General features: G+C 38.0%; 1 protein-coding gene across 2 annotated transcripts in view; it reads left to right on the forward strand.

Moving 5' to 3' along the window:
- The window catches only part of GNAS (GNAS complex locus), a 92,001-nt gene that overhangs the window by 44,635 nt on the left and 33,354 nt on the right, over window positions 1-14,012 (forward strand). For both annotated transcript variants that reach the window (XM_010143738.1, XM_010143739.1), the window contains one exon: window positions 10,676-10,773. In XM_010143738.1, the coding sequence (XP_010142040.1) occupies window positions 10,676-10,773 (98 nt within the window). The remainder of the gene's footprint in view (window positions 1-10,675; window positions 10,774-14,012) is intronic.

The raw sequence follows: 14,012 nt of genomic DNA on the forward strand, positions 1-14,012 counted from the left end.
GGCCGTGTGTGCTGCCGCAGGGTTGTCGGTGTCTGTTAGCAGCTGGTAGGTGAATTCAGTGCCACCCTCCTTCAATACCACGTGTTGTACTGGTCCTGATTCTTTTGGTCCATGGAACACTAAAGTTTTTGAGATTTCTGTAGGAGCGTGCATAGTTCATGCAAAGCTTTTTTTATTTGCAGAGAACTTGTTTGGGGTTGTTTTTTTTTTTAAAGTAATGCTTTAGTAAAATGTGTAATTAGAAACAGTGTGTGCATATAGAGTATATGAACTTTAATATGGGAAGTTCTTTCTTTTTACGTCTAAGTGTAAAGCTATTTAACTCGAGTAAAAAATGTGCTGTACATGTTCTGACTGCTAAAGTTTTCCAGAGATCAAAGCACTGACAAAAAACCTGGGCTTTTTCAAAGTGAAGAAACCATTTGTAGCATCCTTTAGAAAAATCAGTTGCTGTAGTCCATTTAGTTTGCTGTACTGTGCAGGCATTAAAAATAGGTTAGTTTCGTATTAGAACTGGAAAAAACCCCATATCCTTGAAGAGTACAAAATGATTGCTTCCACAAAGCAGAACACTGTGCTGACTGGAAACAATCACTTAATTCACCAGCTGCATTTAAAAAAAGCTTTTTAAAAAAATGTCTTTTGATAAGGCTTTAATTTTGCTGTACTTCATGGATCTAGCTAGTATTACTAAATACAGTTAATATGTGGGTTTTCTTCATTTAAATGAAACTTTGATCTTCATCTAAAATGAAGGTCATGGATAGAAAGAAAACGTAGCAAATAAGGAATTGGCATTGTCTGGCTGGTGATGAAACGAAGAAAATAAAATTAATTTTAAAACATACTAAGTTACAAAATTCCGTATATCCATTTATACAGTAGTCATCTGTTTAGCAAGAGTAACATGTGTAGATGGTATGTATCAGGATATCAACATATTTAATGGGTGCCATCTAATGAGCATGAAGCTTTGAGAAATAGAGATTCAAATATTAAACATAATAGGTTTGATTTTGATAATTTAAGTCATCAGTCCATATTTTTACTTTAATATAAAATTTGATTTATCTTGCCAAGTAATTGCTGGTATTTTTGTTGATTTGTCGATTTTTCCCTTGTTTCCTCTAATATAGGTTAAGTCCCCTTGTTTTCACCTTGGTTTAGAGTTTCTTTTCATCCTGAGTTTTAATTTGTAGGAAGAAACTCTAGAATCCATTTCTCTGAAGAAAGAAGAAAGCTATCAACTAGCGGCATCTCTGTAGGAGGAATTCCATAAATTGTTAAGCTTGTAGTCAGTAAAATTACATACCTATTTAAGCCAGTCTTGCAGAAGAACAGTACTATTACAGTACCTTGACTTTAATATAGCCTAACTGATGAGTACATGTGTACTTAAAAGAAGAAAAATAAAGTGCCAGTCTCCCTTCTGACTTCTGTGAACAGAAAAGAGATGAAGTGTCAGAGCTAAGCAGCTTTGCTAACAGCGTTGCGTTTCATAGTGCGTTTCATAGTTTCATAGTGCGTTTCGAGTTGTGTGCTGCGGCACTTCCTGCTACACCTGATGCGACTCTGACACGTGACAGAGTCTGCAGGAGCAGCTGTTGTCCCGCCTTCTGGTAATCCTGATTTTATTGCCAGTAACAGCAATTTCTAACTGCAGAGAAAATGGGCATGCTGTTACTTCTTATGCTTCAGATAGTTACATGCAATAAAATAAAACCTATTCTGTGCATGAAGTGAAGATAGTTTCGGCTAGAAAATGAAAGGAATGTGCCCTTTGAATTCTGCAGTGCGTTCACTGAAGCGTTCACGTAGTTGCATTGAAATCCCATAAAGCGTGTCCTTAAATTGGAGAATCTGCAATCCAGGCCTTTAGACAATGGCATTATCTGCACATCTTTTCTGTAGAGCAGTCGTTTTTATTGTACAAAACCCCACCATATAGTTTGCTTTATTGATAATTTCTTTCATGAGCATTTGAAGTAAATACTAACACTTTATTCTGCACTTGTATTTATATCTGTTAAATTCCCACCATACCATACTTCAGGTTCAGAAGGTCATGATTAGAAATTCATTTGAAGAAACCATGACTTAATTTCTCTTGATACATCGTCTTTGTTTTCCTCAGAGCAGTCTTAAAGAACAAGAACAAATTAATTCAATTTCTGTTGAAATAGAAGAGCTGTCAGCTGAATTAAACCGGAAATAGGCATAAATTTAATATAGAAATTCTTAAGCATTTTCTGGTTTTAATCACAGTAAGAGACTTTCATATAATACTGGTGTACACGTAGATGAAATAAAATTTTGCCTGTAAGCTTGTCTGGTACTGCAGTGGCTTGAGAAGAGTTTCTGTGAGAGGCTATGTGCAGACTAAGCAACATGCAAATGTCCTAATTGCCCTGGGGACGTGCTTTTTGGGCGTACAGTAAAAAGTGCCTTTGGGCATAAATATTCTGTAACTTACAAAGACTTGGAAATGCAATGGTAAATGTGCTTCTAAACGTGACTTTGGTATTTTGGTTTAATTGATGTTTTGTCAGATGAGGAAAGAATAAACTTGGCTGAGCATGGAAGTTACTAAAAAGAAAACAGTGAAAAATGCGTATTTTGATACTGTTGATACTATCACACATTTTGATTCCATGGAATATTCTTTGCCATGGTCACACACATACCTCACTGCTAAATTGAAAAGCTTTTTTCATTAGTCCAGCACCAAATACAATATACTGTAGTATGACTAAGTTGTGCAAAGTTACCTTTTTACGTGCAGCCGTCTGTGACTTCCTGACAGCGAGACTTCTGCGCGGAACAGAGCAGCAGGGAGTGGTACAGAGTTTGTGATAGGAGGGAGTGTTAGGAAGTTTAAGAAGTTATGATGGAATTAAAAAATGTAAGGTCCCAAATGTGGAGAGAGATCCACAAACCCAGGCATTTTCCCTTGTCAGACTCAAATGGAAGTTGGCAAGAGCTCATGTGGGAATGATGGTGTGTGGCTGAACAGGTATTTGCTGGTGTATTTGCTGCATGCGTGACTCCGAGTTTTGATTGTGCTACAGACCTGTGGTGCCCATAGCTGGCTGGAGCTGTTCCTAAATGCAGCCATCTCTTGCGGTGGAGTCCTGCTGTTCAGAGAAACTGCAGGTTGTCAGGGTTTTCAGCTTGCCTTTGGAGAGTACATGACATTTCTTTAGTCTTCCAGTAAAATTTAAGATTCTTCAGCTCCCAAGAAGCTGGGTCATTTTTCAGTCTTGAAAAAAGTCCCAGCAGATAAACAGAACTTTAATTAATCTATTGTAAGTGTATGTGAGCTTGATTTGTTCCTGTAAGCTGTAATATGAGTCTATGAATACTTCTGTGTATATAGATTCTGCTTCTTAAGAAGATAGTAAGTTGATTAGTGGTCTGTCCCTGGGATTTGTCAGAATTTAGAATGAGGAGGAACTATTCTATCTTTTACTCTTTTCTGTTAGTGAAAGTTTTTGGCAAAAACAGATTTATTTTTTTTATTTCCAACCTGAAAAGGAACAGCAAAGTTGCAGTATGGCCCCAAGTTCAACCCATTATTTGACAGGACATTTGTTCTTAGCACTGCATAAGGCAATAAGGTCACTTGATTTGACCATTCGTTCTAAGTTTATTATATATTCATTACGCAAAAGGCAACTAAATAACACAGTATGAAAGATACTTTCCAAATCCTAATTTAAGGTTCAAAGGAAATTTTAAGTTTTAGTAAATCTTACTTCTTAGCCAGAGGTCTACAAAAGTAGCTGATGGCTGAGATGCCCCTATCACCACTCTACTGCTCGAAGACAGAGCTGGAATGGTATAGAACACTTCGTTGTGAGCCTTTCATGCTATCAGTAAGTTTAATCCATTAACAAATTGCCTTCTTCCTGTCTATGAGTATACTCTGAAGAAGCAGAGGAACGTGATTACTCGGTTTAAAACTACAGAGGAATCTTGATGAAATGGGGAGTAGGGTCCACATCTGCCAGCTTCCATCTTAGTGCTCTCACCAAAAGTGAGTTCTTCTCCCTAATGAGCGTAATGTGCTTCAAATGGGAGTTGTGTGAAAGGATTAAATCTGAGCAGCGTTCTAGCATCAACAGATTAAGCTTGTGTGGTGATTAAACTTCTTGTGAAAGTAGAAATAAAAGAGAATAGTGTGTTATTATCCTAGTGAGGCCTTTTAAGCAAAGGCACTTTGAAGATTATGGGTATGGAATTGTGTGCTGACACATTTCTGAAATACTGTGGTGTTTCGAAACTCTTCACAAAGGGGAAAAATGAAAGTTTAGACTTCACAGGAGATTCTTAAATAAAATTCCCTTCCCATTGTCCATTCCTTGCAGCCACACCCAGTTTAATTTCTGCTACTAGAAATGGGAAGATACTGTAACTAGAACCCCAAAATACTTCAGTATCATTCATCTTCTCTAAGCATGAAAAGCTATTGGTAATGAGACTGAATCCTTGCTGAAACTAAATTTGACTCAGTTATGGGAAGTGCTGAGTATGCTGGCCTCTCCCAGAGAGTTTTGTATTCAGCTCTGGACACATGCCAGTAAGTGGAGAATATCTTCGACTGTTTGTAGGTATGCATTTCCTTTGTGATATCATCGCATATTTTCCCTAAAATAGCAAGCAATAATTAACACTCATTCACACTATTAGGAATGCAGATGTTTCCCCATTCAAGTAAGTGGCTTATTAAGCTGTCTCATTTGATAAATTTAATACATTCTACTATCCCTGCCCAAACACAGGGAGAATGACAAGGTGCCATCAGTTTCCTTCTCCTTCTGACCTTACAGTCAATAGTAATCACTTGATTTAAGATAGCATCAATGAAAAATAAATCAAATTGTTGTGCATTTACCTGCTCTGCGAAGAGAAAATCAACTTGTGCAGTTTGCCGTGGAATGCACCATGCTGCCCTGCCATCCCGTGACCTTGTCTTGTTCTGATGCAGTTTGTTGGTGGAATGCAGCAGAACTGCCAGGCTGTCATGAAAGCAAAGTTCGTGTGCCCCCACCTTGCGAGTGGGTTTGTAGAGGGGTTTGAAACCAATGGTCAAAATGTTCCTTTAAAAAGCTGAGCGTGTTGGGAAGCAAACGTCCTCCAGGATACAATTCTGCAGAGCAGAAGCTGGTCTGGTTTGACCTTTAATCTTTAGGTTTGTAAGTGGATGACCTGTTCAAAACTCTTTATTATGAAATGTGTGACTCCATGGGACAGTGAACTTCGCCCAGGAGCTGAATCCCGTTTTTAACCACAACATTGTGTAATGGTTCTACGCACCTTTTAGTAGGTACAGGGTTTTTTTGAATGGCATTGACATTTGCTGGAATTAGTAAATAAGCTGTTTTAATGACAGATCCACCCTATATTATATTTCACAAAGAAAAGGTAATGTTGCATGTCCATGCAAAGGTTTCTGTGAACATGGTGTCATAGTGGCAAGAACTGTGCCAGTATTTTTCCCTGCCAGCATCATAATGCCTAGAAAACGTTGCTTCATAAATACTCAGTAGACCTAAAAAAATGTTTGTATATCTGGAGGGAACAAATCCTTGTAGGCAGTATGTCTGGTTTTTCATTTTCTACTGATATTTTATCCTTTTAGAATGCTTCTCAAAAGCCAGTATTGGTTCCTTTATTTTTTCCCAGGCGTGGAGTTTGTCTCTTGAGGATTTTTTTTTTTCTAACAGCCAAAATGCTCAACCTCCCTTTAACAGTTTCCTTGTTTTGACTTTTACTAAAACCACTGTTTACCTGCTGTCGTTTGTTCAATTTGCTGAAATTATCTAATACAAGCAAACTTTTGACTTGGTTTAGATTCTTCATTGTCCCTTTTCTAATCCAGAATTGTGTCAGTAAGATCTTCCTGAAACAGTTTTCCAAGCATCCCTTTTCACGATTATTTTCCCCAATTATTTTTTTTCCCCCCCAGAGGTCTGTAAATGAAAACAAGTGATTTATAATTGTTGCCTGTGGACCGTTGTACTGGGAAACTTTCACCAGGTAGAGCAAGTGTCCTCTAATAACTAAAGTGTAAATACTGAAATACATTTCTTTTCACATAAGTAAGACTTCTTAAAAGTATTGTGGTGTTACGGTGTGATGAGAGATGAGGCTTCCTCACCGTCAGCAAGTCATGGTCCTCGATATGGTGGTTAGCTAAGTAAGACCAGGGAAGGTTTACCTAATAGGGGATTTTCTCGGAGTTTTTTATAGTCTCACGAAGTGTAGCCTGTTAGTTACGGCTTGTGCCCGGAATTCAAACTGTGCCGCTGCCCAGCCCGAACACGTTCAAAGTAAGCCCCATTTGTTCTGTTCAGATTGTGATACGTTGGCATCATTTTCCCTAAGTGTTCTACACAGGGATTTCTCCTCTTCAGAGTTGTGTCAGCGCTTTGAAAAGTGTAAAGTCTGGTCTGGTGGTAAATGCTGCAGTCTTAACATAATTCTTAGGAAGAATTCACTTCTCGCCTGCCTTGGTGATGCCATGCTGGCATCGCTGCAGTTGACTTTTGTTGCTTTACACAGCTTCAGCTATAGTTCAGACAGGATCTCGGGTGCATATTATGCAGCCTGGTTTTTTTAATGGAAAATGACATTAACGTGGATATGTATTTCAGTTTTAAGTGCATAGGGCAAGAACAGGTAATAGGCAAATACTTTGCAAACGCTACGTATTGTTTGGAACCTAAATCCTGTTTATTGTGGAATGTCATCTCAAACCAAATTATATTTAGTAGTATTTGTTTATTTTAGCTCTTTTGCTAGGAGTTCCATTTTATAGTGCAAAAGAAACCCATGTGGATGCTGCTGTAGAGTCTGTTATATTAGAATGTGCCAGCAAATGAATCAGTTTATGGAAACAAAAAACAGACATGTAAGGACTAGTTTTCTAGCTATTTCTTTTCAGGAAATTTGCCTGCTACTTTTGATTAATTTGTTTCCTAACTAATTATTTGTAGCGATCTCATATGAATTATAGAGCTATTTAACTCAAAAAGAAAAAAAAAAAAGCCCTGTTATTAATGTGATTTTTCTAGTGGCTTCTGAAGCCCCTGTTTTACCTAAATATGTAACAAATGGTGTGGTTTTTCTTGCCTTCCCTGAGAGTAACCCCAGGCTAGATTCCATGACTCTAATGGGATACTGAGGATTTCTGCTGTTACTCTTTTGCTTAAATATTGTTTCAGAATTGTGGTTAGTGTAGGTGTATTGGGGAGGAAGGAGAATCTCGTTTTTTTGCCACTAGCTACTCTGTCTTTATTCCCAAATCAGTCAGTTCTATAAATAGGCTTCTACTAAAGGAAGAGTGGAACTCCATAAGCCTGGTTCCAGCTTCTCTTTGGAGAACAGCTTACCAGTTTACCGTTGTGTAAACTGTGTTAGCATTAGTCCCAAAATGGGTGACGACGTGTTTGGCATGGCCTAGAGACAAAAGCTTGTTTGGTAATCAAAGCCTTCATACTTGGCTGTCACAAGTCATGTAGTTCAGTTTTAAAAACAAAATTAAAAGGAACAAATAGCAAAAAAGACTAAAAGAAACACAAAAATCCCACCCCAAAACCCCCCACTGTGTCTTTGTATAGTGATGTATTACTCATTACTTCTTGTAGATCTGATTTTGAAGTGCCAATAAAAAGTTCAAAGAATGTGGACTTAAATTCTTTTTCCATCTCACATGCACAGTTAATCGCCCTATCGAAGAGATTGCACAAGCATTGCTGGTTATAGTTCAGATTAGCAGGACAGACATAAAGGCAGGATTAAGTATTTTATTGCTAATTTGGTATAGCAAGGCACAAACATTGATCATTATCCCATTATTGTGATGCACATACTTTCTTAGAAGTTAGGATCTGCCCTTAAGACACAGGGAGGTCTCTTCTGAACTCTGTGTGACTGTTCTATTGAACTAAATCCTGGGCTTTTTGTTATCAAAGTGTTTACGCTGGGGCAGGAGCTGGATTTACTTTTCATCCCAATTTAAGAGTCTGTTTGCAGAAACCACTCCAAATGTTTCTCCACAAGGTATGATGAAGTTCATAAGTTGTTTGAAAAAATTGCTTTACATCAGTTCACTACCAGAATGCCAGATGTGTAGTGAGAAACAGTAGTGAGAAAGACTTTTGTGTCTCATTTTTCTGGCAGAGTTTTACTACACTGTGACTTTCTTTCATTAAGGCGCTGCCTCTTTTCGCTTTAAATACACATTTGTAGGCAGTGAAGAAGGTGTTTTATTGCATTTTCTGTAAACTTATCTTTGCCTAGTTATTTGTTTACTTTATGTAGCGCAGGATGAAGCAAGTATTTGGGGGTATATTTGGAGAAAATTGGTTTGGCAGATGCTGACCCCAGTTTGAGGTAGATGTCTATTTTAGAATCGAATCTCTGCCAAATAGTTCAATTAACTCTCCGAAGTCTGGTGTAAGTTATCTTGATTAGATGAGACATTGAAGTGGTGCATGTCCATCTGAATCAGCTGCTGTTTCAGAATATACAACTAACAATTTAATTTTTCCATTTCCCAGCTTTGTAGTTATAAGTTGAGTGAGTCATAAGATTTTTCTGTATTAGACTACTATTACTTCTAGAAACAAATTTATAAAACCACCCCAAAATGGGCTTGGCTCAAATATAGTGCGACTCCAGATAATTGCCCTTCTTTCCTCTGCTTTCTCTTCCTACTCCTTCTGGCTTTGAAAAGATATTTTGCTCACCATGCTGTGATACAGTTGAAGATAGAGGGTAATTGACGGTCCCCAACTGCCAAAAAATTGGAAACCTTCAAAATGTAAGCACCTGGTGAACATAATTCCAGCAGTGGAAGAAATAAAACTGAGGACTGGCATTAAGGTTTTGTCTTTCACTTCCTGTAACAGCAAATGGTACAGTCTGCAAATACTAAAAATAAGTAAAATCTCCTTACCTACTTATAAATGAAATGTAACTGGTCTTCTTGTTCATGAACAGTTCATAAAAGCAGGGCACAAGCTGAGACGATACATCTAATACAATATATAAATTTTATAATCTCTTTAAAAGAAATTAGAACGCAATTTCACTATAGAGAGGTTTTTTTAGATGTGCAGTATGCATTCACTGTCATTTCCCTGTGTGTGCAGCTAGTGAATGTTCAACAGCAATAAAAACAAGATGACATTTCCATCAGATAGGCTGTTTCCATCATTGGTATTCACAATTGTATGATCATACAATCACATACGCATCTTTTACCTGCCAAAAAGAGGATGGTTCGAAAATCTGCGTCACTAAATTTACTTTAAGATGCCATTATGCATCTTCAAGGCAGCATTTAAAGCATCTACTGCTCTGGTACAGTTCAGGTGTTACCATTCTGCTAGCAAAGTGAATTTTTAAAGAAGATGTGTTCAAGTGGAATCTTGAAAGTCGTGTTTGGATGGGACCCTTTTCTTTGTACTACACTGATAGTAAAAGAATGCGAGACTGATATCCCAGATGATTCCAAAGCTTCAGTTAATGGAGGAGCCTTGAAGCAGTAAAATGGCCATTTAAAATAATGCATTATTCTTCTTGAAAATACTTCTGCTGTAAAGAAAAGGAGTGGGAGAAGAAATAGCATGTATACAGCAAGTATTTTAAAGGTTGTGTGCTGTCCTGGATGCTAAAAAGCTGGCTTGGAATAAGTTACCTGAACCACTTAAAATCAGAATAAAAGTATTTAGTCCAAAAGGCTATAAAAGCTCTGAGACATAGCCAAGAAAAGTCCATAGCTGTTGATAAAAAAGATGCCCCAGTGATGTGTGTGTGTAAGTTAATAGGCTACTGCCCTTCTTTGAGGCCATTCAAAGTTCTTAGTCTGATATGGCCAGCAACACTATTATACATTGCACACGCTGCTCTCGGAGCCAAAGTGCCTCTTGGGTGTGCAAAGCAGAATGGGTTTCTGGATCTGCTTTCTACTGGTGTTACAGGACAGGTGTTACAGCTGAAGCATTGCACTTTCGCCTGTCTGCTTTTGTGTCTGGGCTTCTAGTTTTTAAGGTTGACATAATCAAAACATGGTCTAGCTTTGTGTCTCTGTATTTCTACTGTAGTTCAATATGCTTTTATGCTGTAAAAGAATAAATTATGCAACTATTTTGAGTTAAATGATACAGAGGTGATACAGAGATAACTACAGATGTTTATATAGTCCCCAACGATCCTCAGTAACTTGAAAGTCAAGTAAAACCTAATCATAATTTGCTACCTTTATGTAAAACTTTCTGGAAAGTAGTGTTTTGTTGAAGGGAAAAAAAAATGTTAACAGCCAAATAAGTATAACATGTAGTGGGATCGTGAGTAAAAGAACAAGTGTTACTAAATCGTATTGATTATTAAAACTGCAAACAGAATTGTCACTAATGAAAAGTGAACCCTTTTTTTCAATATATAGTTGAACTCCATCAAAATGATTGCGAAGCAGTTCTTTACGTGTTACAAAACGTTAAACTACTAAGAAAGCCAACCAATCTTGCAGTCAGATTCTCAAAAACATCTAAAGTTTTTTGTTAAATATGCTCCCATTTACCATCATTACAGTGGTGACAAGACGTTCCCATTTGCTGATTCTCCTCACATATAATCCATTTTGCTAATACTGTTCTTACTCTTTCAGGAGTTCTATGAACACACGAAAACACTTTGGCAAGACGAAGGTGTGAAAGCCTGCTATGAGAGATCTAATGAATATCAACTGATTGACTGTGCACAGTAGTAAGTGGGGTTTCTATTCTGCTGTCTATTGACTACGAGATAAAAAAAAAATGTATTGAATGGTAACGACAGTGCTTTGGATGGTCCTGAGGCTTACTTTTCCTTACCTTGGAAAAGGAGTGTGTGTCACATAGTGAAGTCGTGGTAATCAGCTATTCAGAGAGGTGGGTAAACTGGCATTCAGTTAGACAGTATATAGTGAAACCTTGCAGATGCTTTCCATAATACAGGCTGACACCTTAATGCAGAGGACAATTGCATTGTCTCAAAAGACCAGATTTCCTGCTTCTTCCGCTTAGACCAGTTCCTTTCCAAATGACAGCTTCAGATACTGCTGCAAGTGTTAGTCAGTTGGAAAGTACGTTGGTGTGAAACATGCCCATGTTTGTAGCTTCTGTTTTATAATACAATTTATTTATCTGGAAACAGAGGTGGCAGCAACAATCACGGGCAGCAGCCCGTGATCAGTCACTAAGACTTCTGCTTGTGTGCCTTCATGCACATATCTGAGAGTGATTCATTCTCTTCTGCTAGTACCGCTGTCATAATTAGTATTGTCATGAGAAAATGCTGCATGTTTGCAGTTATTTAGCGCATAAAGCAGTATGGGATGGTTCAGAATTTTTGTATGGCAAGTTGTTGGTGATAATCATGACCATTCCTGGTATTTTTGTTGTTTATTCTTCAGAATTGCAGGACCTAAATTTGGAATATTAATGCTTAAAACTGTTCTTTGTTAGCTTATAGTCTCTTTAACTACTTTTGGAGAAGCTGAAATAAGGTTTAATAGTCAAGGAAATGCAGGTTTCTCGTTTCACACAGTGATGGACAACTGCACTTTGTCTACTACTGCATCTCTTAAAGAACACATGATGAAATAAAATTCGTAAGGTTCTTTTGTTTGTTTAGGTAAAGATAAATCAACAGTTAGCTCTGAGAAGAGACCAGGGAGGTAATTTTACTATGGCTTGCACAGCTGCAGGTCTTCAGGAGCCTCTTTGAAGTTTTGCCATTGTTTCTAGTGTGAATTTGTTTGATGTGTAGCAATGTCTTCTGCAAGAGGTGTCTAATGTTTGATTGTTTGGCATGGGCCTTTCTGCAAGTTCAGTTGCTGCAGGATAACAAATGCTACAAGATTTTCATTTTCTATCAACTATCCAGAAAATTTTGTCTTGCTAGTGTAAAGCTGATAGAAATGGGGGAAAACTAGTTTTGTTTCTGATAGTGTTTGGTTATCTGTCTCTTTCTGGTTAGCGTTTGTTAGTAGTCAACTTCTATGACAGGAAGAAGTAAATATTGTTAAGCACTAAGGGGGTCCTCTTCCTTTTTTGGAAGAGGAACAAATTTTATTCTGTCCTGAACGCAGAGAAGAAAGCTAAAATTCTTATCATCCCTGATTGCTGGACATTGACTTTTTCATGGGTCAGCAAGGGGGATGGCCTTCATGGTGGTTTTACCGTCCTGCTCCATCTAGTGGAACACTTAATTCTACATCACGGGCAGTTGTGCCAAAAATAAACCGTGTCCGTTGCTGACAGATGACGGATTTTTTTTCTAAGATACGATTGCTGTCTCCTTCGAAAAACATTTTGTAATTTTAATTTATTCCATTGGATAGTAAAGTATATGACACTGTTTTCTTACAGAAGGTGTTTCCTAATTGTTAGTTTTGTTAGTTCTTGTCCTTTCTGGCAGTGGCGTTGTTTTTAATAACAGAATATGCGAAGTCAGAGGTTTTTAATGGCAAAATCTTTGCTTGGAGGTTAATATAATTTTGAAATTCTGAACTTGTTTTTATCTTATTAAATTTTCAAGGGACCTCACAAAAATTACTTCCTGTAAAATTTGACATAATTAATACCTTGAAAGTAATCTGATGAGCACACTCTAAAAAACAGGTAGCGAAGGCAAAGTGTAAAATGTAGCTGAGATTTATCAAGTGAAGACTGTTTTAATTTGAACGTGCAAGCTACTGGCATTAAGGTTAACAGAAATTAACGGAGAAAGTTGAGCAAACTGTGCTGGAGTTGTCAGTTCTTTCAGAGAAGACTCTCAGGTTCTAAACACTTTTCCCTTTTGAAGTCCCTGTTTAAAACAAGAAAGATGCACTTAAAATGAAGGGCGGAAAAGTGGCTTTTCTCTTTCAAGATCAAGCCAGCTTCCAAGAATCCCTCCTCACTCTTGAAAGTTGAATAAACTCTTAAATATTAATGGATTCTTTGTTCAGTGAATTACTTTAAAATTCTAAACAACATTCCTTGTCCACAAAAATTAACTTTTTTTAGTTTTTTTTTTAAAAAAAACTGTCAGTTTTGAAATGTGACTTGCTTACTGTAAAGTTAGTCTCGGTGTGGGCTCATTTAGAATTCTGCCTTTTTAAAAAATGAAGTTTCTTTCACTCCTGGAAGAGACACCATTAAATATAGGAAGCTTTGTGAGGAGTTCTTGCCAAATGTTTAAAAAAATCTACTTGTCTGTCTTTTAGCAGGGAATGGTGAGGAGTGTCTATCTTACAGGGCTTTGCTCGGCTTTCAGAAATGTTAAAATCAAAGTGAAATTAATGAAATGTACACGGAACTGCTTCAGAGATCTTGAAGAGTGCGGGGACTGGCCTCAGGGAGAGGCGCAGTGCAGGGCATGTGGTCCTCTCATGAGGCGGCTGCTTCAGGCAGCAGAGCGCAGCAGCACCCGGCATCCTGCCTGCTGTCCTCAGGGAACTGCCACAGGTCCTTTCCCTCCTCTTCTTTCCACCTTTTCTTAATGGGTTGACGATGGCAGTGAGTACTGGGAAGGCCATGAGGACTTACCTAGTTCCCTTCTGTTGAACATTGCCGCTTTTACAGTTTGGTTTTTCAAGGATAATGAAAACTTGTTCTCCATGTAGGCAGCTTAGCTTCAGTCTGACTGAAGGTCCTTTCAGAGTTAAGGACTGTATGGCATACCTGTGGGATGCTGCAGCATCTGTCTTGAAAAGAAAGGTGGGTAGATGGAGACTTAAACGCTTGCAGAGTTTGTGCTAAGGAAAGAAGGGAACGAGCTGATGAGTCAGGAGCTCTCCCAGGTGAACAAAACTGAGGGAGGGAGAAGCACTTTTTGCTCTTGTCCTTTCCCAGGAAAGTGGTAAAGAATCTAATCCTCAATCCCATGTGCTGCATGTGCCTAACTTGAGTGCAGGTATTTAGAGAGTGTGGCAGTGGTTTGTCACCTGCTCCTCAGCAGTAACTGCAGTCCTTCCTGCT

This window comes from Buceros rhinoceros, unplaced genomic scaffold (assembly GCF_000710305.1).
Source record: "Buceros rhinoceros silvestris isolate BGI_N320 unplaced genomic scaffold, ASM71030v1 scaffold16099, whole genome shotgun sequence".
NCBI lineage: Eukaryota > Metazoa > Chordata > Aves > Bucerotiformes > Bucerotidae > Buceros > Buceros rhinoceros.